The following is a 24,376-nucleotide window of genomic DNA, read 5'->3' as shown; positions in this document are numbered from 1 at the left end:
TCTCTGCCACAGCCTTCCTCCTGCTTTACTCTTCTTCAACAACACTTGGCTTATTCTTGGTCTAGCTGTGGAGCCTTTGCCATTTACTAAATTGGGCCTTGCTTGGGGGAAGCTTCCTCAAGACCATCAGTCCCTTCGGTAAGATAATTGGCCATTTGGGCTCTCTACCTCTGATGAAAAGCTAAGGCCCAAAAACGGAGCCCTGGGAGCTAAGTTCAGGGCCAGGGCTCTTCCCAAAGCACTACCCAGCTGTTTTCTGAAGGTATGATTTTGATGTGAGGGGCCTTTTCCCCCCAGGAGGGTGAGAGATACTGGCTTGGCTGTTACTGGAGATGACTCATTCCTGCTCTTTGTAGAGAGAGCAAAATCACATTGTTTCTGCAAAAAGTATGCTCCTGTGGCACCCACAGACAGGTCTGTTTCTCTTTAAGTAATTCTCAAAGGATTAAAAAGTACACAGTGCGAAGGCTTCGGATGTGCCGAGCTGCACGTAGCTCAAGGAGATGCTCCGATGGTGTGGAGAGAGCACAGGACCAAACGCCAGGATCTCACAATGGTCTCAGCTCCTCCACTCACCAGCTATGTGTCCTTGGCCAAGTTGCTTCCCAACCCTGGGCCTCTGTTTTCTCATCTAAAAATATTTGACCAGATCATTTCTAGGTTCTTTGCTCCAATCCCCAGTTGTCCATGACCTTTTCTTGTCTGTTTCTTGTTTGGAACACCTCAGCAGTAACTAAAGGGAAAAGATACCTCTTTCCTTCTCATGAATTTATCCTACACCCATTACCTGAGGTGGAAAAATCCAAGGTCTCCAAAGAGACTCACCCTGTGTACTTCCTAGGTACAAGGACCTATGGTTGGCCTTTTGTTGGGGCCAATCCCAGCCAGATGTCAAAAGAATGTGAACATAGTGTGGACTATTGTCCCTACAATCCAAGTCTGCAGAGAGACTGAGATAGACAGCAGACGCTGAAAGAAATGAAAAATGTATGCAATGGTTGCAATATTTTTTACCTTTGTAATCAAACACAGGCATTAGGAGGGATTTCATATTCATGAATGGGATGCCACATGTCCTAGTTTGTTCTTACCCCCAGTGGCCTCTGTCTTCTGGCTACCTGCTAGGCAAAAATCATTTGGGAACCAGGTGCTTTCTTATTCTCCACTTCTGTTTCTCCCTCTCACACTTAGCTTCATCTATATTGGCAAAATGAAGTCAAGAATCCAGACTGTTAACCAGATAATTCAACCAAAATTGTCCTAGCGGGAATTTTATTTATGTCTCTTGGAAGTGAAAGTAGGAGCTTACTTTTTCACCTAAATTACCCTGATAACCACCTCTGTTGGCAAACCCATGACCAGGCGAGTTTTGCTGCAACAGAGTCTGTTTATACTCCTAACACCAGGAGCGTTGTTATTTATCTCTAGGAGCCTCAGCGTCCTTCTCTCTGTAAAATCAGAATCACAATTCCTACATTGTCAGGTTGTTGATGAGATTGAATAAGACTATAAGTATAAGGACTGCTGCAGCAGATATTCTGTACATATTTAAAAACACATACATTTGCGCATATGTACAAAACACACTGTACATTGATCGGAACATTTACATCGCTCTTTACAATTTATGAAATATTTACCTACATTTTCTCTTCAATCTTCAGAAAAGCACTGGGAAGAAAGAACAGGTAGCCACCATTTTACAAATTAAAGAGCCAGAGGTTAAATGAGGTTAAATGGCTTCCCCAGGACCACGCAGTTGGTCTGAGTTGATCTACGTAACCCCTAACCTCTCCACTGCCTCCCCACTGATACCCCATACTCCACACAGCTGGCTAAGGTATTGGTTCTCAAACTTGGCTGCACACTGGAACCACCTGGAAAACTTAAAAATTAATGCTAATACCTGATCTCACCTGCAGAGATTTTGATTTAATTAGCCTAAAGTGTAACCTGGGCATGTGGATAGATTTTTTTTCTCAGTCTATCTTTTCATTTTCAATGAATTTTTTTTATTGGGAGATAATTGTAGATTCATGTGCAGTTGTGAGAAATAATATAGATCGATCCCATATGTCTTTTAGCCAATTTCCCCCAATAGTAACACTTTGCAAAACTGCAGTATAATACCCTAACCATAATACGGCAATTCATATAGTCAAGATGCAGAACAGCTTCAACACCACAGGGATCTCTTGAATTTTCTTTTTATAGCCACAGCCAACTCCCATTACCCATCCAAACCTAACCACTGGTAATCACTAATCTGTTTTCCACTTCTTTCATTTTGTCATTTCAAGAATGTTGTATAAATGAAATCATGCAGTCCGTGACAGTTTAGGATTGGCTTTTTTCACTCAGCAAAACTCCCCGGAGATTCATCCAAGTTCTTTCATGTTTTAATAGTTCTTTTTTTTTTAATTGCTGAGTAGTACTCAGTGGTATAGATGTGCCAGTCTACTCAACCACTGAAAGACGTCTGAGTTGTCTCCAGTTTCCATTATGAATAGAGCTGTCATGAACATTTGTGTACGGGTTTTTGTATGAAGATGAGTTTTGATATCTCTGAGATCAATGCCAAAGTACAATTGCTGGGCAGTATGGCAGTTGCATGTTTAGTTTTATAAGAACCTGCCCAACTATTTTTTAGAGTGACTGTCCTGTTTTACATTCCCATCAGCAACACATGAGTGATCAAGTTTTTGACACAATTTTTTCTTAAAAGTCAATCTGATAGATGTGTGATAATTCTTCGTGGTTTTAATTTGCATTTATTTCCCTAATGGCTAGTGACTCACCCTAGTGAACATCTTTTCATGTGCTTAACTACCAACTGCGTATCATTTTTAGTGAAATGTCTGTTCATGTCTTATGTCCATGTTTTTATTGGATTGTTTGTTTCTAATTGTTCAGTTTTGAGAATTCTTTATATATTCTAGATACTAGTCCTTTGCTAGACATACGGTTTGCAAATATTTTCTCCTGGCTTATAAATTGTCTTTTGTTTGATTTTTTTAACTAACAGATTATTTTCTTAACTAAATTATTTTTAAACAGGTTTAGATTTACAGAAAAATGAGCAGGTAGCACAGAAAGTTTCCATATGCCACCCCCGTCCACTCATACATTTCCCCTATTATTACATTTTGCATTAGTGTGGCAAATTTCTCATAATTAATGAGCCAATACTGACACATTAGTATTAACTGAAGTCCATAGTGTTTATCATTGAATAATATTCCATTACATAGATGTACCACTATTTACCCATTAATCTATCTAAGGACATCTCCGTTCCCTCCAGTTTTGGGCAATTATGAATAAAGCTGCTGTAAGTATTTGTATATAGGTTTTTCTGTGGGTGTAAATTCTCAATTCAATTGGGTAAATATCCAGGAGTGTAATTGTTAGATCATATGATAAGAATATGTTTATCTTGGTTAAAAACAAAAAACAAAAAACCCTGCCAAATGACTTTTCAAAGTGGATGCACCATTTTGTATCTTTTATATAAGGTTGCATATCTTTTCATATGCTTATTTGCCATCTGTATATCTTCTCTGGTGAAGTGTTGTTCAGATCTTTTGCCCGTTTTTAATTGGGTTATTATTGCTGTGTTTTAAGAGTTTTTCCAATACAAATCCTTTATCGGATATGTGTTTTGCAAATATTTTCTTCCATTCTGAGTCTTGTCTTTTAATTCTCTTAACAGTTTCTTTCACAGAGCAGAAGTTTTTCATTGTTATACAGTCTAAGTTATCAATTCAATTGTTTCTCTCATGGACTGTGTTGGTGTTGTACCTGAAATTCCATCACCAAGCCAATGGTCACCTAGCTTTTCTCCTATGTTGTCTTTTAGAAGTTCTACGTTGTAAGTTTGTGTTCTGCATTTAGGTCTATGATCCATTTTGAGTTAAATTTTATGGAAGGTTAAGTCTGTGTCTAGATTGTTTTTTTTGCAAAAAAATTTCCAATTGTTCTACCTCCATTTACTAAAAAGATTATCCTTTCTCTATCGAATTGCTTGTACTCTTTTGCCAACAACTGACTATATATTTGTATGGATCTATTTTGGAGCTCTCGGTATTGTTTTCATTGATCTATTTGTCTATTCTTTCACCAAGACCACACTGTCTTGATTACTGTAGCTTTACAGTAAGTCTCTAAGTCAGATAGTGTCAGTCTTCAAACTGTCTTTCTTCTTCCTTGCTGTTGTGGTGGCTATTTTGGGTCTTTTGTTTTTCCATATAAACTTTAGAATCAGTTTGGCAATATCCACAAATCACTTGCCATAAGGGGAGGTGGAAGATTAGCTCCTCACCTGGCCCCATTTAATAGCAGAGGAGAAGGGGGTGGGAGGTAAGTGCCAGAGGTAGCCCTACCTCTCACCACTTCATTCCACCTCACTGCTGCGGGGTGGGGATGAAGTTACAGCTTCACACTGGATCCTGACACTCCTCCACTGGGGGAGTCTGAGCATGGCCCTCAACTTCCATGGAGCAGAGGGTGAGGTGAGAGACCAACTCCTTATTCAGGCCCCCTTGAAACCCAGTCTAAGTGTGTTTTCTTAGATTCTGTTGTCTATTTGGCATCCGTTCATCACAGGGCCAATTATATTAACTATATTTTCTTTAGAGAGCCTGCAGAGCTTTGGAAAGGAAGAACAACAAAAACTCAAGAAAGAGAAATTAAGGAGTCTAGGAACAATAAATGCAGCATACCTTTCACCGGGCATCTGCTTCATGTCAGACACAAGCCTCCACCAGAACACAAAGATGGAAAAGACAGAGTCTGTCCTTTCCACCAAGTTGTACAGACCAAAAGAAAAAAAAAGCCAAGGCAGACCTGCAAAGCCACAGCAGTGCAAAGGGGTGCAGGGAGGAAGCACCCTGCTCCAGCATGTCAGGGAATGCCTTCCAGAGAAGCAGACATGGGGCTGTTCCTTGGAGGAAGACCGGGGCTTAAACAGGTAACAAGAAACGTTATGACCCAAAGGAGCAGCATCTCAGACACCCAGCATCTTCGGCTTGCCCCACACTATGCCACAGCTTCTGACTGACTTCTGAACATTTACACTGTGCTTAGTATGTGCCCGGCACGCTTCTGAGCAGCTTCTTTACCAGGAGTGTCTATCAGAATCACCTGGGGGAACTTCTCGTTGCAGATTCCAAGGTGCCTCCCAGATCTACGGATTCAATCTAGGAGGATGGTCCACACCAGTTTTGTTATTTGGTTTTTGGAACTAGCTCCCTAGCCAATTCTGCTGCCCACCATTTCTCTCCCACTCTCCTGCTCCCACCTTTAAACAAACTCTCTGTGGTGGTGGGCGTGGGGGACCCAGATTTGTAACACCTGCTGATTTCTGGGGGGTCAATACGCCCACCAGGCCCAATTCAAGCCACCAACACAAATTGACAATTTAGGGGCACCTGGGTGGCTCAGTCGTCAAGCATCTGCCTTCAGCTCAGGTCATGATCGGGCTCCCTGCTCCGCGGGAAGCCTGCTTCTCCCTCTCCCACTCCCCCCGCTTGTGTTCCTGCTCTTGCTGTGTCTCTCTCTGTCAAATAAATAAAATCTTTAAAAAAAATTAACAATTTGACTTGCAAAATTCCTGAATAGTTAACAATGGACTCTCACAGGCCATCTTAAGAGCCAGCTCCAACATAACCAATGGCCCACACTTCCTCTCCCCACTGGTTAAGAAACACTACATTCCAGGAAAATAGAGCAGTTCATGACCTGCTCTAACGTCAAGTAGAACACCATTAATAGTTTGTATTGTAATAAAGTTAATTGCTGGGGCACCCTGGTGGCTCAGTGGGTTAAGCCTCTGCCTTCGGCTCAGATCATGATCCCAGAGTCCTGGGATCGAGTCCCATGCATCGGGCTCCCTGCTCAGCGGGGAGTCTGCTTCTCCCTCTCCCTCTGCAGCTCCCCCTGCCTGTGTTCTGTCTGTCAAATAAATAAATAAAATCTTCTAAAAAAAACCTTATGCAGAAAACTCTTAGAGCAAACTTAGTAATAACCACTAGGGGAAAAGAGATCAGGCTGCCCAGACAGGCCCAGTGAGGATGACAGGCCACTCCTTGTGTCTAAAGAGTAGAATTTCACCACGTGATGTCACCCTGGTACTTGCTTATTTATGTCTCTGGCAATCTCAGGCAACAGAAGTCTCTCCCTCACTAAAAGATCGGCATTCTTAACTTTTGCACTTCAAGTTGATTATGAAATTACTTCATATTTGTTGTTCATTTGTGTATATGAAGAGCAGGTCATGAACAGTTTTTATGTCATTTTTCTTGGTTAAAGAAATCGATAATTTGCAGGAAGTTTAGGAGACAAGGCAAGGAGGCATTTTGGAATCATAGTACCTTGATTTAGCACAAGATTGATTTACCAGGCAGGTGAACTTGGACAAGATTTTGTAACCTCTCCAGGCCCTATGGGGGGAAATACTTGTAACTTCTACCTTGCAGGCTGGTAAGTTAACCTGGGTCGTTAGTCATGTCCTGCTCTGGGCTTGCAGGAAGCTAAGATAAGGAAGTCGGAAGTTCCTGCCCTTAAGGAGCTCCACCTTTAACCTCAGGGACAAATATCTACGCCAGAGAATATAGGACACTGGCCAGTAGACACTCTTAGGTTTCTGCATTTCAACATTGTGTGTTACCTGACACTCTCTAAAATCTTGAAAGTCTTCACGTCTAGTAGCCCATTTGTTGGAAAATAAATGAAGTGTGGGTCTTAAAATTTCAGTTCTAAGAGCCCTCTCCAACCCCAGCCCCTCCTCCCCGCAAACTGCCCTGGAGGAATACCACTACCGAGAAGGACACTGAAGCAAAATGTTCCATCCCAAAGTGGCAAATGCGCAGGCTGAGTGCTTCGGCTCTCGGAAACAGAGGCCGCCGGTAGAGGGCGCTCCGGGCCCGGTCGCATTATGAGCTCTCTTTACCATGGGGCGCCCGGTGTCTGAGTTCGGTGCTCCCCGCTGGCTCTGCTTCAGGTTGGCTTCCTTCCTGGTAACAAACGTTGCCGCGGCCGTTCCAGGCCACACCAATCCCACGTCAAGCTTCCCAGCGAACGGCCTGTGACTCGGCTCGGGCACACCGAGTCACACGCTCACTCTAGCTAGGCAGATAGAGGGCGGCTCTGATGGGCTTCGCCCCTGGTATCTGGAGAGGGAGCCAGGCCTGGGCCACAGGTGATGCCCACGCAGAAGATGGAAGTTGTGGGGAAGGGCTCAGGGGGAACTGGAGGCATCAGCCATCGGCTCCGCCTGGGGCATATTAGACCTGGGTGTGGCCACGCTTTCCGGGAGGAACGAGGGGATGCAGGTGGAGTTCATGACCTGCTCTTCATATACACTCCTCTTCCCGGTACTAGCACCGCTTTCCCAGAGTGAGCTCTTCAGTTTCTTGCCTGAGAAATTCCCACCTGGAGGCTGACCATTCTGCTCAGCCCCTACCTGCGGCGCATGGGAGGGAGACTGTGCTCTCAGGGACCAGCCGTTACTGTCCCCTCCCCTGTCCCGTTTTGTCTCACATGCTTCACTCGTAGATCCTCCCCTACTTGGCACTTCCAAGTCCCCAAACTCCTGCAGGACAGGAAGACACCTTCACCCACCAGGAGCACCTTGCAAGCTTCAGGCGCCAAACTTCCTGCCCTGCATCCACTTTCCTTCTTCCAGAATCAGGCAGAAATCTCGGGCCTCCTGCAATCCCTCTACCAACCTCATTTGCAGTGGGATGAAACGTCGGTGTCTTCTACTATCACTTTAACGTAGTCCTAGGAGGGAGAGGAGACAAGCGCACGTTTGGTTGGTCATTTTAAGTGGGAAATCACTGACCTGTAGTTTTCTGCCAAAATTAAATCTCCTGTTGTGTCTGTGATGGGCTTAGATAAATTCATGTCAAGGATGAAGTGTTTCTACAGCCTCTGCCATTAGCGAGGAGAGGACCAGGCAAGGAGGGCAGTGAGGCAGTTGGCTGTGGAGAGGGAAGTTGCTGAGGATGTGGGGAGCAAGGAAGAGATGGAGAGCGAGGAAGAGGCATGGTTTTTGGAGATCTCCAAGACCAACATGTGGAAGAGGGTTTCTGTGCAGCCCTAGCGTACTGCCTGTGATTTGGGGCACGTCACTTTCCTCTGTTTCCCTGTCTGTAGCTGATCAGGATTTTAGGATTAGTATTTATCAAAGGTTCTTGGAGCGCAAGCAATAGAGAAGAATGCCGGCTAATTAAGCAAAATATGCTGCAGCAGCAGGTACGTGTGAAGAGATCAGGGTGGGAGAAACTGGAGCAACCTGAGCCTGCAAGCCCCACTGAAAGAATCCGCATTCAGGAAAACACGCATACACTGTGCCAGCCAAATGTAATGTGCCTCCTGGCACCATCGACCTGCAGCCCCTAGTCTGCAACCCCTTCCCTCCCCCCAGGAAAGAGCGCAGGTCCCTGCCTAGCCCCACGGGGACTCCAACCCCAGGCTAGAAACCCAGTTCTGGGCGATGGGGAAGGACTTAATGGCCAGGCACTGGGCAATGAAAGACCGCGGCTGGTTCTTTGGCAAGCCCGCGGCCTCCAGCACAGGCCTAGGACAGACGCAGCCTCGCCGGGTGCCCCAAATCAGGACTCCTAAGGTAAGAGGTGGCTCGGGACCATTCAGTAGCCCATCAGATCCCACAGCTCACCAGTGTCTGACCCCGCAAACACTTGACCATGGGCTCCATCAGCAGACGGGGGCTGGGCAAAGAGGCGGGAGCCACCCTCCTCTAGGCAGACGGTCATCCCTGAGCTGCAATCTCACAGGACTCACCGGCTTCTCCCTTAGCCCTGAAGCCACCAAGTGGCCACCACGCCCAGCACTTCTCTATTTACAGCTTTCCAGTACCACCTCCACCTTCCCACCCCCAGAAACACAGCTCCGGACTCCTCGCCTTACCAACATGGGTGACCACCGAATCCCCCACTAGCTGTGTGTGATCCCAAGGGAAGGGCCACATTCTGGTCATGGTTGCTGCCCATTAAGAACCACTGCTATAGACTGAATGTTTGTCCCACCCGCAACCCCTACCGGTCCCCTTGGTCAATTCATATGCTGAAAAACCTAATGCCCTAGGGAATGGTATGAGGTGGGGCTTTTGAGAAGTGACTGGGTCATAAGGGCAGCCCTCATGAATGGGATTAGTGCCTCTATAAAAGGCCTCAGTTCCCTCTCCCTTCCGCCCTGTGAGAACACAGCACGGTGGGGGCGATCTGCAACCCAGAAGAGGTCTTTCACCAGAACCCAACCATGCTGGCAACCTGATCTTGGACTCCCCCAGCCTCCAGAAATAAATTTCTGTTGTTTAGAAGCCACCTGGTCTGTGGTCTTTTGTTACAGCAGCCCACCCCCTAAAGCAACCATGTTTTCGCTTCTGGAAATAACCATAGCCTGGCTCAGACTTGGGCTCAACGACTGACATAGGCCCCTCCCTCCGGGTCCTCCAGTCCCCCGTGTCTACAGCAGGGAGAGAATCACGTGATTTCCAAAGGGCTTTCCGGTTTCCTCGGGCATCCTCTGGACTCGGTGGCTTGGCTTTGCCCCTGCAGAAACAGCTGTCTGGGCCAGGGTTGGAAGGGGGAGGGCCCAGAAGAGGCAGAAATGGCTGCTCACAATCAGAGGACGGACACGCACGGGTTACACCTTTGAAAAGGGCGGGTTGTGGGGGGGGCGGTTAGTGAGAGCGCCTCGGGAGATCCAGCAAGGATCCTCTGTGGGCAGCAGTGGGACCTGCTGAGCTGGGTTTCGAGCTCGGGGGAGCTAACAGCACCCTGGGTCCGGGGATGTCACCCTCACGATGGGGGCTGAGCCACAGCGCACCCTCCCCAGCCCTCCCGGTACTGCTGACCCAGCGGAGCAAAAGGGGCTGAGATGGCTCAGCCCAAATCCCCGCCCCCGCTGCTGGACGAGAGCAAGAAATCCAGACTAGACCAGAACGACCTCATGGGAAGGTTTAATGGGAACTTCTGTGCATGTGTAGAGCGGTCGCAGGCCGCCTGCCCACCAGGCCCTGCCTGTCAGGGCCCCGCCGCTCAACACTTGCCATAGACAGCCGCACTGCCCCGCTCCTCGAACTCTTCCTTGCTGACCCAGAGCTGCTGGAAGGCCTGCAGGGAGGCCAGGATGGAGCCGCCGGTCCACACAGATGTCTTCCGCTCCGGAGCAGCAGACACCGCAGGACTGGCCCCGGGGCAGAGGAGGTTCAGCTCCCTCTGGAAGCGCTCGGGGAAGCCGTCCAGCATGGTACAGCCACCGCACAGCAGCACGTTGGCCGCCATCTCCTCCTTGAAGCCCGCCTCTTGGCAGCGCTCCAGGCAGGCGGCCGTGAGCGCGGGGAGGCCGGGCTGGTTGCTGCCCACTAGGGCAGGTTTGAAGAGCATCTCGGCGCACTGGAAGCGCTCCCGGCCAATAGTGATGAGGTTGCCGTCGGGGAGCTCGTAGTCCACGCGCATCTCCTCCAGGCACAGGCCGAGCTCCTGCTCGGGCAGGAGTGCCGAGTAGCAGCACTTCTTCTTAATGTGCTCGATGATGTGCAGGTGGTCGTCCGTGAACTTGTGGCCGGCCTCGTTGAGCAGCTGCAGCAGGTAGTTGGTGAGGTCGCTCCCAGCGTAGTCGGCTCGGCCCGTCAGGCCCGGCAGCACGTCGCCCTCCGAGATGGGCACCACATGCGAGACGCCGTGTCCGCTCTCCACCACCAGGCCCGAGGTCTTGCCGTAGGAGTAGATGGACAGCAGCGACTGGGACGTCACATGCATGGCAGGGATGCCAAAGGTCTCGAACATGAGCTCCGCGTACTTCTCCCTGTTACTGCTGGGGCTGAGGGGGGGGTCAGAGACCAGCACCGCATGCTCCTCGGGGAGGATCTTCATGGCCGTGTGGAAGACGTACTCCCAGATGCTCTGGACGCAGTCCCAGTCCACCACGATGCCGTATTTGAGCGGGTTCATCAGCTTCAGGGGCGCCTCCGTGTTGAGCAGCTCGTGGCCCACATAGGTCTCCTTGCGGGTGTCACCAGCATCAGTCGCCTCAGAGTAGTGCCTGCCCACAGTGGAGGAGATGAAGTAGGTGGGCCTCGGCTCGCCCGCATAGCCACACTTACAGTACTGGGAGCCCAGGTCGATGATGAGGGCCTTGATCTTGCGCACCTTCTTGGGCTTCATCTTCAGCTGAGTGGCCAAACCCGTGTCCCGAACGCCAGCATCGGGACCTGGCAGCGTTCCTGCCTCTCCAGGGTCACCCTGAGCCGTGCCCAGGGGCATGGGGCTAGGGCTGCTCCTCATTGCCATCTTCCTTCTTGGCTTACCTTTCTCACATCCACATCCTAGAGCTCCGTGGGGAGAAATAAGACGGTCCACCTCCAGCAGTGCCTTGGCAACCCCTCAGGATTGTGATGTCACTGACGTCCGGTCCATTCTGGCAGCCCCGGGGAGGGCTTGGCCTTGGCAGGCCTTTGGTCTGCCACCCCCACTGCCATCCACCTAATTCGACTTTGCTCCAAGACAGAGCAGGCAGCCAGCATTTTCAGAAATCCAAGCACACTGGGGTCTCGGGTTTCCAGCTACCACCCCCCCCTTATACCCCTGCTTCTATTGCCCTGTCCGCTGACCAAACAGCTTCTCTTCCTCTGCTGCTTGGCTGGGAGGGTGAGAAATATTTAAGCCCCTACAGGAAGCCAGGCACTGTACTGGGAACCTCACATATGTTACTCCCCAGAATCCTGAGACGTACAGGCAGAGCCGAGGAAATTAAGGCTTGGAATTCAGTTGATTTGCTCAGGAGCAAACAGCTCTTGAAATGTTTGTCTTTTCACTCAAGTTCATTCAACTCCAGTGCACCAGGTCTTCGAGCGTGAGGGCTCCAACAATACCCTCATCCCTTCATTCAACATTTCCTGGAGCTGGGGGCAGGTCCAGCCCAGGGCAGCTGGCCAGTGATAGATGCCAGAAGCCTGGCCACAGCAGTGTCCTGCCTGGGTGGGAAGGAGACCGAATGGATGCAGACGAATTCGTAGGTGGAAGGCTATTGGGAGAACAAAGGTGCATGAGGAAGGAGTGATTACTAGAGGGACGGAGCCAGCAGGTTCTTTCTTTCTTTTTTTTTTAAAGGAGTCAGCAGGTTCTTGAGAGGTGACCCTAAGGCAACTACCGAAGGGTATGTGGGTATTTGTCAAGTGGCTAGGAGGGGAAGGCATCCCAAGCAGAGAGCATAGCCTGAGCAAAGCTGGGGTTGGGGGTTGGGTAGAGAATGGTGGGAACTTCTAGTAGTTAAATGTTTGGGAGAATAGATGAGGCTTAGAGAGTTCCTGGAGCCAACAAGGGAGGGCCTCAAAAGCTCGGAGGAAGAGCTTGGGTTACATGGAGGACAGCTGGGGAACAAATGAAGACTTTAAGCAGGGGGTGGTCAGATCTGACCGCTGGAAAATTGGGAAAAGATCTGTGTTTAGCTGTGATGTAGAGGGGCAAAGCCACGGAAGACATTCTTGTAAGACGTGCCGGTGACCTAAGCCAGGCTGTGCCGGTGTGAAAGAGGAGGAGGAACAGGTTCTCCAGAAGGTCAGAAGGCAGAACTTGGTTGGTCTCCCAACTATCCCCCATTCAACCCAAGCTCTTACTCTAGCATTTAAGGCCTTCTCTCCTTGCTCCTGTGACATCTCTCACCTCAAACACTGCATTTACCTCAGGTGATCAGACTAGCTGTGGAGAGTGAGGGAGAGGGAAGGATGAATCCCTCCCCTCCGCCAAAAAAAAAGATGGCCTGTCGTCCAGAACAGGAGCATTCATTAGGTTTCCATAGGGCCCTCCAGCCCAAAGCATCCTCCCTCAGAAAACAAAAACAAAAAAACTGCCAGGTGATTCATAAGAAGCCCTGTATTCTGGCATTTTCCTCACTAGATTCTCTTTCTTCCCTCCCATAGCTGCTAAAATTACAGGGGCCTGGTTCACCTTTCTTTCAAAACTCAAGGGTGGGTGGTGTTTGAGCAATAGAGGGCGCCTCTAACCTGGAAGGACCTCACCAGAGACCCCAGGGAGCCCATGAGTACCTTAGATGGCTAGTGACAAGTATGGGGGCTTGTGCATGCCAGGCACTGAAGGTTTGGGGTGCAGTGTGCCAATGGTCTCCATAATCTCCCATCATCGATACCATTAACTGTGTCCTGACCCCCGAGAGAAGGAACACCGAGGACACGGAAGCTGAGGGAAAAGGGCTTCACTTACGAGAGAGCATCCAAGCATGCAAAATCCTGAGGTAAAGTAAAAGGAGTGAAAAGCATCCAGTGACTTTAGCCTGAAGGAGGTGGGTTGGACCGAGAGTCCCTGTGCTCTTGGGCCTCACAGACGAGATGGAGCCACTGGCTTTAAGCCCGCAGAGCACCTCTCCCACCCACGCTGACAGAAAGGGCCAAGGAGGGGTGAGCCTGGTGGGGTGGGGGGAGCGCGTGAAACAGTGTCTTAGGGAAGTGGGAAGCACAGGTTAAGGGACAGGGTGAATAATGGCCCCCAAAAGATGTCCACATCTTTCATCCCTGGAATCTGTCAATGTTACCTTTCATGGCAAAAGGGACTTGGCAGATAGAGGAGTTAAGGAGTTTGAGATAGGGAGGTTACCCTACATTATCTGGGTGGTCCTGAAGTAATCATCAGGGTCTTAACAGGAGGGGAACAGGGGGGTGAGGTCAGAGAAGAAGGCAACAGAAGCCCCTGGCCTCTAGGGAGCTGGAAAAGGCTAAAGATGATCGCCTAGGGCCCTGGGAAGGAACGTGGCCCTGCCGATAGCGTGATTGCAGCTGAGAATGACTGTAGATTTCTGACCTCCAGAGTTGCAGATAATAAATCTATGTTTGAAGCCACTGAGTATGTGGTAATTTGCTACAGCGGCCACAGGAAAGGAGCATGGGCTCTTACAGGAATCCAGGGCAATGAAAATGTGCTAGGCAACTGCACATCTGTCCGAATTCAAGACGAGGGCTGAGAAGGAAAAATAGGTCATTCTACATTAAATATACCTTTGGTTATCACATAAACATTCTTTTGAAGTGAAGTCAAACAATCCAAGTTGGCCATGCGAACCCCTACTGAATAGCAGAGGCAAGTACACAATTTTTTAGGTAGCCAGGCATAGAGAAAGTACTTTCTTCTTTCACAATTCAATGCCATCTCATCCTCTCCCCATCGAACCAAGAGGCTGACACTGTCTTTGAGATGACATCAGATGGTCACAAGACTGGACTTGGTCCTTTTCTTCTCTCAACGCCCCCCCCAAGGAGCCAAGGGCCTCCCCAGTAACCTCCTTAAAGGAGAAAGCCCCCACCCCCCACCACCTTGGAGTAACTGCGTCTTTTATGACAACTGTGGGACTGCCTAACAAAAAGTTGGCTTCTGGGTGCCTTGACAGTGACAGGTGTCAGCACTAATGTGCCTAGCTTCCGAGATGGCATGTGATATGATGGCCACGTGGCCTCAGAGACACATTTTGGGTCTCACTGAGGTATGTCCACACCTCACCCCTGGGAAGAAGTCTCAGTCGGGAGAGCTTGGCCCCTGCTGGCTGGATATGCACGGGTGAGCCACGCACATAAGAGCCTCAGTGTTGTCATCGGTGCGACTCTGTACGGTCTGATTCCATCGCCAACCCGATGACCTGCGTGAAGGAGTATGCATACACATATATGTCTAAAAATTCTTCTGTGGGCTGTCTGAAGGGACAAGGGAGACAGAAGTGCTTGGCACGGTCGCTCCAGCAGCAAGCAGTCCTGCCAAAATCTCAATCTGGTAGTGTCAGCTGTGCTCCAGTCTCCAGTGCTTTCTGACCTCGTGCAGAGTCAGAGCCAAAGTCCTAGCAATGGCCCGAGAGGGTGGATGCGGGCTGCTTGCCGTCCCCACCCCCTTCTCCCACCTCCTGTAGTTTTCCTTGCTGTCCCCACTCAGCTTCTAACTCTAGGGCTGACAAGCTTTTCCTTGAAAGGGCCTGATAATCAACACTGTCGGCGTGGCGGGCGGTGCACTCTTTGTGGCAATCACTCAACTCTGTGGTTGCCCCCCAGAAGCAGCCCCAGACAGTATGTCAATGAGCATGGCTGTGTTCGGATAAAGGCCGATTTACAAAAACAGGCTGCAGACCCTGGTTTGCTGACCCCGCCTCTCACTCATCGGTCACAGGCGAGCCTCCACCGTCTGCACCTGTTGCTCCCAATATACACGACACACCGATACACGTGTGGCACTGTCCCTCCCCTCCTTCAGGTCTGCACGCGTCACCCTCTGAGGACCCCTGCCCAGGCACAGAACACGGCCACCGTCCCCAAGCCCCTTCCCTGCCTGTTCTCTCTTGCCCTTACCATTTTCTGACAAATGTTTGTTCTGGCTACTGCCTCTCTCCCCAGCCCCCAATGACTAGAGTGTAAACTCTACAAGGGCAGAGATTTTTGTCTTTTTCCCTCCACAGCTGCCTTTTATTCCCAGCTGCCTTGCACGTAGCAAGCGCTCAATAAATGATTGGTTAAATCAGCTTTATTACAAAATCCAGAAAAAGGTTAAGTGACTTCCAAAACACTACCCCAAATCCACCCTAACATGGGACACAGGTTCCCAGTATCTAAAAAGCCCCGGGTCACCAGATTATGTCACAATCAGTGATGTCACCGTTGGGGAAATTCTCAAGTTGCCCTCTGATATAAGCCTTTCAGGTCTTGAAGCCAGTGGGATCGAGGAACTTTCTGAGAGCAAGACGGCTCTTGATAGCATGTGGGCTCCCCAGGCATCAATCATCGGGGATGGGCCTGCCAAGAAAGTGGGTGAACAGGTACCTCTACAGGCACACGTCCTCCAGACTGCCTCCTTAAAAGATGGACCAGCGAAGCGGGCAGTGTGGGTCCACTGTAACCGTTCAGAGCCAGAAGAACCTACTAAATCAACGATGGTCAAGGAGAAACCCAAGCTACAGGTGACCAAAGCAGTGGTCGTGGACCTTGGCACTGGCTCCTGCAAATGTGGCTTTGCCGGGCTGCCGAAGCCCACCCATACCATCTCATCAACAGTGGGCAAGCCCTACATGGAGACGGCCAAAACCGGGGACAATCGCAAGGAGACATTTGTGGGGCAGGAGCTCATCAACCCAGCGGTTCGTCTCAAGCTAATTAATCCTCTGCGACATGGCATCATCGTGGACTGGGACACAGTGCAGGATATCTGGGAATATCTCTTCCATCAAGAGATGAAGATCGCCCCAGAGGAGCACGCAGTCTTGGTTTCAGACCCACCCCTGAGCCCACACACCAACAGAGAGAAGTACGCTGAAATGCTGTTTGAAACCTTCAACACTCCTGCAATGCACATCGCCTACCAATCCCGCCTGTCCATGTACTCGTACGGGAGGACCTCTGGCCTGGTGGTGGAGGTTGGCCACGGCGTGTCCTACGTGGTCCCCATCTATGAGGGTTATCCTTTGCCCAGCATCACCGGACGCCTGGACTATGCGGGCTCTGACCTGACAGCCTATTTGATGGGCCTGATGAATAATTCGGGGAAACACTTCACCGAGGACCAGATAGGCATTGTGGAGGACATCAAGAAGAAATGCTGCTTTGTGGCCCTGGACCCCATCGAAGAGAAGAAAGTCCCAGCCACTGAGCATACAATCCAGTACACTCTACCTGACGGGCAGAAGATAAACCTGTGCCAGGAAAGGTTCCTCTGCTCGGAGATGTTCTTTAAGCCTTCTCTGATCAAGTCCATGCAGCTGGGGCTCCACACTCAGACCGTGTCCTGCCTTCACAAGTGTGACATTGCCCTCAAACGGGATCTCATGGGGAACATCCTGCTCTGTGGGGGGAGCACTATGCTCAGCGGTTTCCCTAACCGGCTGCAGAAGGAGCTGAGCACCATGTGTCCCAATGACAACCCGCAGGTAAATGTGCTGCCCGAAAGGGACACTGCAGTGTGGACAGGTGGCTCCATCCTGGCATCACTTCAGGGCTTCCAGCCCCTGTGGATCCACCGCTTTGAGTATGAGGAGCACGGGCCTTTCTTCCTCTACAGAAGGTGCTTCTGACCTCTGACCAAGCATGGTTGCCATGCGTCAGCTTTGCTGGGTGAGCACCCACCCGACACACAGGGAGCTGAGTCCACATGTTTGCTCCTATAGTAATAAACAATCGTGTTCCCTCCAAAGTGTGCTTCTCTATTTCCTGACTTAATAAGAGCAAGTTCATATACGCAGCATGTGCCAAACAGAAGCTGGGCGGTGCGTGGAAACAAAGGCGTGTATTACGTGTTGCTTGCTTACACATTCTTGGGAAAAACTAGCTCTGAAGTTATTCTGTCCCTTTTTTGTATTCGTTTTAGGGACTATCGCACTGTTAAATCTGCTCAGAAGGGGAGCGTGAGGAAGACAGATTACAGAGTCAGTGCTGTTAGGGCATACAGAACATTCCTTTTGACCAACAACAGGAAATCTGCTGTAATGGTTCAATCTCCCACAAAGCAGTAGAGTACATTTCATGCTTCATGAAGGCTTGTAAAGAGCTGACGAAGGTGTCTGATCCCTGCTTAAACTGTACTTTCTTTTAGTTCCAAAAGGAACTTATGTCTCAATGCCAGCTTTTATCAAGCCATCATGGTGACCGGCTGTGGAAACCTGGCATGTAATGAGCAAGGTGTATGTGTGGGTCTGAAGGGGGCAACTCTCCAGCGGCTCATCACTCACTAGACTGGATTCTCCATCAACCTGTAGGATATACAGATGGAATTTGGGATGGGCACAGGATAGAGGCTGCCAGTTCTGGGGCTAATGGTTTGCGGGAACCTACCCTACACTGGTCATTCTAACCCAACTGAGGAGCCAGAAGGAACATTCAGTCCCTCAAGATCAGAGAATCTTGTTCTGTAGGTAGTCTTACAAGGGCCAGTTTTGTAAATGGAACACAGATTTTTTTAGTCCCCAATACATTCTCTGCCCTCTCTCTAAACCTCGGCATCTGAACATTGGCAGGGAGCAGCATCAAACAGTGGAAAGAAATGGGCTTTGAACTCTGATTTGAAACCCTATTTCACTACCACCTAACTGTACGGCCCGAGTCTACTTACCTATAAAGTTGAATTCAAAGGCCTACTTCACACAGCTGACGTAAAAAACAGAGATCAACACTGAAATACTAGTATCTCACCTCTGGGAGGTGATCACAAGAGCTAGCTAGAATTATCTTGTAGACTTACTTTATACAGGAGCCCCAAAGTCTTACCATGGCTTTTTTTTTTTTTTTTTTTAAGATTTATTTTAGAGAAAGAGAGAGCATAGGAGGCGGGGGAGGGGTGGCGGGGGGAGAGCGGGGAGAGTCTCAAGCAGGGCTCCATCTCACAACCCTGAGATCACAACCTGAGCCGAAACCAAGAGTGGGATGCTTAACTGACTGTGCCACCCAGGCGTCCCTCACCATGGTTCTCAGTCACATGTACACCTAAAGGCCCGCATTCAAGCACTCACAGGAGAGGTAACAGCATCTCTACCATCCCCAGGAGAAGCCCTACAGAGCCATCTTCATAGTATCCGGGTTTGCCTAAACTGCCTCGAAAGACCTAAATGCCCAACCCTGGATCCAGGCCTGGTAAGCACGGCTGACTGGCACCAGCAAGCCGGAATAGAGAAGTGCAGACCCACAAAGAAGGGCTTCTGAAGTTCCTATAGTTAAGCAAGGATGACTAAACCTTACCCTGAAGTATCAGAGGATCACCTAGCGGTTGGGTACATTGACTTGAGAGGGAGGTATAAGGTCTTATTCACCTCAGTTTCTGTCCAGCAGTCCATGAACACTCACTGTTGGGCAGGTTAAAATTTGATTAATCCCTAAACTTTGGATCTCATTGGCAGGGTGCTAAAGCCTTTGGACCCCTCCTCAGAACAGTATGTTAAAATGCATAAAATAAAATACATGGAATTACAGAGAAAACCAATCATATAGAAACAGACTGTCTTTAAAACCCTTAAGTATCTATGAACCCCAAGTCAAGGATCCCCCAAAAAAGGTGAGTCTTGATGAAGGGGAATCCTGGGAGGTGGCTCTGGAGGGAAATCTCCAGGCCACAGTAGGTCTAAATGTTCTGCTGCACTTTAAAATGAAAAAAAAAAAAAAAAAAAGGAAAGGAAAGAAAAAACAAAAACAATATAAAGCTCAACAACTATGTATCTTTTTCAAAACACTTTTATGGGAGCACCTGGGTGGCACAGTTAGGTGTCTGACTCTTGCTCAGATCATGACCTTAGGCTTGTAAGACTGGGCCCCACGTTGGGCTCCACACTTAGCGTGAAGTCTTTTTCTCTTTTTTTTCTCTCTCCCTCTCCCTGTGCGCTCTAAAATAAATCTTAAAAAAAAAAAACACACTTCCATGAATTCTCACTTGATCCTTACACAATTCCCCTTGTAGGAAAAAAAGTCAACTTCACGAAAGAAAGAGATGAATAGTTTTAGTAAGTGCATGAAAGTCATCCTAGCCTAGGGGGCAATTGTGACCCCCCCCCTCCGAGACACTTGACAATGTCTAAAAATGTTTTTGGTCATCAGAACAGGAGTGGGGGATACAGAGTGCTGGCATCTGGTAGGTAGAGGCCAGAGATACTGCTAAACATCCTATAATACACAGGGTAGCTCTCTACAACAAAGAATGATATGACCCAAAATGTCAATAGCGCTAAGGTACATAATGGTGCTAACGGGTACACCAGGCTGGAGAAAAGCAAGATTCAGTGAGATTAAATGTGTCCAGGGGCGCCTGGGTGGCTCAGTGGGTTAAGCGGCTGCCTTCGGCTCACGTCATGATCCTGGAGTCTCTGGATCGAGTCCCGCATCGGGTTCCCTGCTCAGCAGGGAGTTTGCTTCTCCCTCTGACCCTAACCCCTCTCATGTGCTCTCTCTCATTCTCTCTCAAATAAATACAATTAAATAAATAAAATCTTTAAAAAATGTCTCTGTCCAAGGACGCTAAGATGGGTTGACCCACGGCCTTGTTCTTTCCTGTATATCAAGAGAATCTCTGCTGGTCTTAAAACCCTTGGAACTTCAGAGCCAGTAAGATTAATGTGGGCGTGAGGCACAGGCAAGGGCTTAGGGAGCACAGAGAATACAAGAATCAATTCAGTGTCCCCAAATGTCACCATATTAGCTTTGACTTGTCTATAGCTTCTTGGATATTAATGGTTACCTAGCTTCTTAGATGTTTATTCTCCTCACCTCAGTTACTAATAAATACAACAGACAAGAAAGGACAGCCAGAAACTCTTAAGGGCTTGCTCAGGTGGTGCTTCTAGAAAAGCACAAGTTTATGGGGAGGCACAGGAAGCAGAAAAAAAGCTGATTTTGTTTCCCCAACTTGTAGTAACCTTAAATTACTAAGAATCATTAGTTTTATTTACTTTTGAAAACACCTTCTTCAATTATGGCTATGAACAACCCCTAAAAGGTAAACCTGTGTGTGTACACACGTGTGTGTATATATATGTAGACATGTATGGAAAATGAATTTATTTTAAAATATGTGACAGTGCTAAAAAATTACATCAAGCTACACTCATAAAAACATAGCAAAAACATTACTTCTTGCCTCTGTTTTTTTTAAAAGTGTAAATTTAAAATGGATTGTAGGAGACAGTCCTCTGCAAGTTCCCTCTTGATGTCTGGAGCATCTGAGTAAAGCTGACTCAATGGCACCAACAAAATAACTAGGGTTTTTAGCTTACTGCAGTATGAACTTGCTTTGGGACAGAGTTCAAATCTGGTGGAACAGTTACATATTCTTTCCCAGGACCCTGACCAAGCCTTTTGCCAAAATTAAGTATTCATCACTTCCAGAAGTTTCTCCTCTTCCCATACACTGCACTTCCCCCATGAATTCTTCTGTGACTTTGCCTTCAGCCTGGAAGGTCTGCTCCAGCCTCCTGCTTTTCCAAATGAACAAAATTCCATCTTGCTCACAGGAAATAGATAGTAATTGATAGTAATTTGTATTCACACAAATTCTTTCTTGCTGCTTCAAAACACCATCTCAAGGAAATGGAACATCTATAAAAAGTCACACGAGTATCAACAGACACATTTACTTCTATTTCCAATCCATCAGGCATGAGTACCATTATCCATAGCAAGAGCACTATAATATATTAAAATGCCTTATGTTCATTTACCCAGGTCAAAGAGTGAAGTTACAAAGCACGTTCAGCCTTTCAGTGTAGGGCACTTAATTATAGCAAATCCATTACAGGTATAAATCAAAAAGTAGATTTCTACAAGGCAGGAAGTACCTTTTTTTTCCCCTATTATTTTGTAAAAATTTTCAGACACGCAGAGAAGCTTAATTATACAAGCAAACACACCTAGATTCTATAGTTAACATTTTGCTATTTAGGGAACAAATTTAATTACAATTCTGGGCATATCTATACTCCATGGATCAGAGGCAATATTTTCGTTTATGTACAGTCATGAATGTCTGGTTCTGGTATTAGAGGCATGGAAGAAATTTTTAACCTTACCCAAGAATCAGCCACATAACTGTTGTCAAAATGAATTGAGCTTTTTCTAGACTCACCAAAAAGAAAAAACATTCTCATTTTTTCCAAAGAAAATAACTAAAAGACAGAGGTCAGTGAAGCACCATAAAGAAAAATAAATGAAATGGCCTTGACACTGACAAAAACCTTTTAGTTAAAAGCAGCAATTACTTAGAGAAAAAAGGAATAACTTACAATTGTCCACACTGTTCACCATACCAAATGTGCACAATACTGTTTCAGAAATTCTAATCTGTTCCAGCTCTAACACTGCTAAGTCCCTAGCAGAAAATTCACAGGCAGTAAAAATAGTCCCTATGGACACTGTAGTGATAGGAGCTTAATGCCGTTATAACTGGAAGCAGAGGACCTGGTAAGATATTATAAAATAACAGCTGTCAGCAAAGGAAAGTTTAAAATTTCAAAGGATATATTTAGCTTTTTATTCTGCTTTAGTTCAAGGTGAAGAAGTCATTTAAGTGATTAAATTTCACCAAATGTTGGTAGCACGAATAGCCAACGTTGTTTATATACAATGTTCTCCTCCTGGAACATAAAATATTTAAAAAACATTATTTTCTTTTCCTCACACTTTTGAGGTAGAAGCCATGAAACATTATTCCCAATTAACTGAGGCACAAATCGATTAATTATGTGACTTGTCGAAGGTCCCAAAATGAATCAGACTGGCAGCCGGGAATGAAAGCCAATCTTCCTGATTACTATAAATGCCAGAAATATGCTCTCAAACAGCACTAAACAAAAGAACAGTAATTCTTACAAAATGATGCAATATTGGTTAAAGCTTAACCTTTTGCTATTTAAAATTGTATCCCAAATAAACCAGAACTGCTTGGCGTCTGCTTAGGTCTGCTGTATAGAGCAGCTCTCCACACTGCTAAGGTAGCTGTCTTACTCTTCCCAGTTCCCGACAGCCAGGCCCCAAGGACGGAGTCAAAGGAAGACCGTCAGTCACTCTAGAAGGCTCAATTTCCACTGGGTCTTTTTGTTGATCTTTGGGGGTATAAAAAGCTCAGCATCTAGAAGAAAGGAAAGGAAAACTGTGACAGACACACTTTCTTGCTAGGGGAAGCTGAGGCAGTAACTGCGCTAAAACTAGGGACTGGACTTTGGAGCTACAAGATAACCATCAGTCGAGAGCTAAAGTTCCTGTTACCCTCGCAACCTCCAGTCAGAGCAAACACAGCCTGGAGGCCCTGCCCCAAGAACAGGGATTTCCACTTCAGGCACATGAAGGGTAGAAGAAAAAAATGCCCACTGAGTGATTCAAAGTAGAAGAATGTTCTAAATTTCGATGGGAGGGGATGTGGTGGTTATAAGGCCATATGTAATTGTAATTATTAAACCTCATTAAACTGTACACCTAAGATCTGTACATTTCATTATCTACAAAATTTTCCTCAATTATAAGAGAAAAAAATGTGGTGGCATGTTATTTGGTAAAAAGAGTTAATGAACAGAAAATACTTTCATGATAAAAAAAAAATTCTACAAAAACACTGATCAATAAAAACGCCCCTACTTTCAGAAAAAAGCAAATGGAGGAGAGGATGGATGGGGTAAAACTGTCACTATTAAATAAAACTCCCAGACCCTCTTTCTTTACTTTTCTTTTTTTAAAAGATTTTGTTTTTAAACAATCTCTTCTCCCAACATGGGGCTCAAACCCACAACCCCGAGATGAAGAGAGACAGCTCCACCTGAGCCCTCTTTCAATCAGATTTGTGGTAGCAGAGATGTATATAGGTAGCAAAGATACGAGAAAATACGTGTATATAAAGATGTTCTTTCTCAGCATTATTTGTTTTTTTTTTCAGCATTATTTGTAATACACTTCCAACAGAAGTATATCTATATATATGATCCGTGTGTATATATATACACACACACACACACACACACACACATATATATATATGAGCCTTTTAGCAGGAAAGTAACTGTGCTGACAAACCATATGACAAGGCATGACATCCTTCACCTTTCCATGTCTGAATTTCACAGCATAAGAGTTATTTTTGCAAAAATACTTTGAAGGTCTTATCCATTTTTCCAAGGACTTTTCTTAATCTTTTGATAGCCAAAATCATTCCCATTTGAAGCATTTACTTTGTTATGAGTTGTAACGAGCCCAACTCAGCTATGATGATTCAAGCACTTCTCTGATAACACTTTAATCCATTTTATGAAACTCTACATTTTTGCAAGACTTACAACTGATCTGCATGATACTGCATTGCAAACATGAAACAGAGAGAATGGCTATCAATCAAGTCATGGATCCCGCTCGCAGGGCTGTGTGAGTAACTTAACTACTCCCCTTACGTGGGGAGGAGCAGTTGGGGAACAGTGCTTGGGACTTTGTCAGTAGTTCATCTGCCTATTTTTAGATTATGAGAACCTCTCTTTTCCTATGCCATCTTGTAACCACAAGGACACCGATAACACTTATGTACTCAGATAATGAGGAGCCTCAAAATAGTGTCTTTAAGGCTTAGCTGGAAAATGAAAGTACTCTTCGAAAAAGCCACCAGGATACTCTAGGGAAAGGTGTGACCAGACTTGACATGAAGGTCAGCATCAGGTCAATAGGGCAGAAAATGGGACGGAAATCACAACAGAATTGCCCAGGGTACAAACTGAGCAATGACCAAGCTGCCTCAGGTCTAAGATGAATTTTTAGCATCTCAGAAATAAGTATATGTTGGGATTGATAGCAAAAGCAGCTTGTCCCAGCCTTCAGGAAGAAGGGTAGCTAGGAATACAATAGTTACTGTCCAGACAAGAG

At 47.1% G+C, this 24,376-nt stretch overlaps 3 protein-coding genes across 4 annotated transcripts in view; 1 reads left to right on the top strand and 2 right to left on the bottom strand.

Annotated features, from left to right (window-relative positions):
* Positions 1-9,975: 9,975 nt before the first annotated feature.
* Positions 9,976-11,660, bottom strand: ACTL7B (actin like 7B). Its single transcript, XM_027615727.2, has one exon. It carries the CDS (start codon positions 11,316-11,318, stop codon positions 10,065-10,067), a length of 1,254 nt encoding a protein of 417 aa, XP_027471528.1. The 5' UTR covers positions 11,319-11,660; the 3' UTR covers positions 9,976-10,064.
* A 3,970-nt stretch (positions 11,661-15,630) lies between these two features.
* Positions 15,631-18,307, top strand: ACTL7A (actin like 7A). The gene has a single exon (XM_027615729.2). The coding sequence runs from the start codon at positions 15,772-15,774 to the stop codon at positions 17,077-17,079; it is 1,308 nt and encodes a 435-aa protein (XP_027471530.1). The 5' UTR covers positions 15,631-15,771; the 3' UTR covers positions 17,080-18,307.
* Positions 18,308-20,527: 2,220 nt separating this feature from the next.
* ELP1 (elongator complex protein 1) overlaps positions 20,528-24,376 on the bottom strand; it is a 57,009-nt gene continuing 53,160 nt past the window's right edge. Inside the window, exons 37-38 of one of the 2 annotated variants that reach the window (XR_003523718.1) lie at positions 22,484-22,607; positions 20,528-22,113 (exon numbers count right to left, since the gene is read on the bottom strand). Coding sequence is in view for 1 of the 2 variants with exons in the window: in XM_027615722.2 (XP_027471523.1) it covers positions 22,540-22,607 (68 nt within the window). In the remaining variant the exon portion in view is untranslated. Of the gene's footprint in view, positions 22,608-24,376 lie in introns of both variants that reach the window. The other variant, XM_027615722.2, reaches the window with a different exon arrangement.

This window comes from Zalophus californianus, chromosome 13 (assembly GCF_009762305.2).
Source record: "Zalophus californianus isolate mZalCal1 chromosome 13, mZalCal1.pri.v2, whole genome shotgun sequence".
NCBI lineage: Eukaryota > Metazoa > Chordata > Mammalia > Carnivora > Otariidae > Zalophus > Zalophus californianus.
This window is presented reverse-complemented; position numbering and strand designations above follow the sequence as displayed.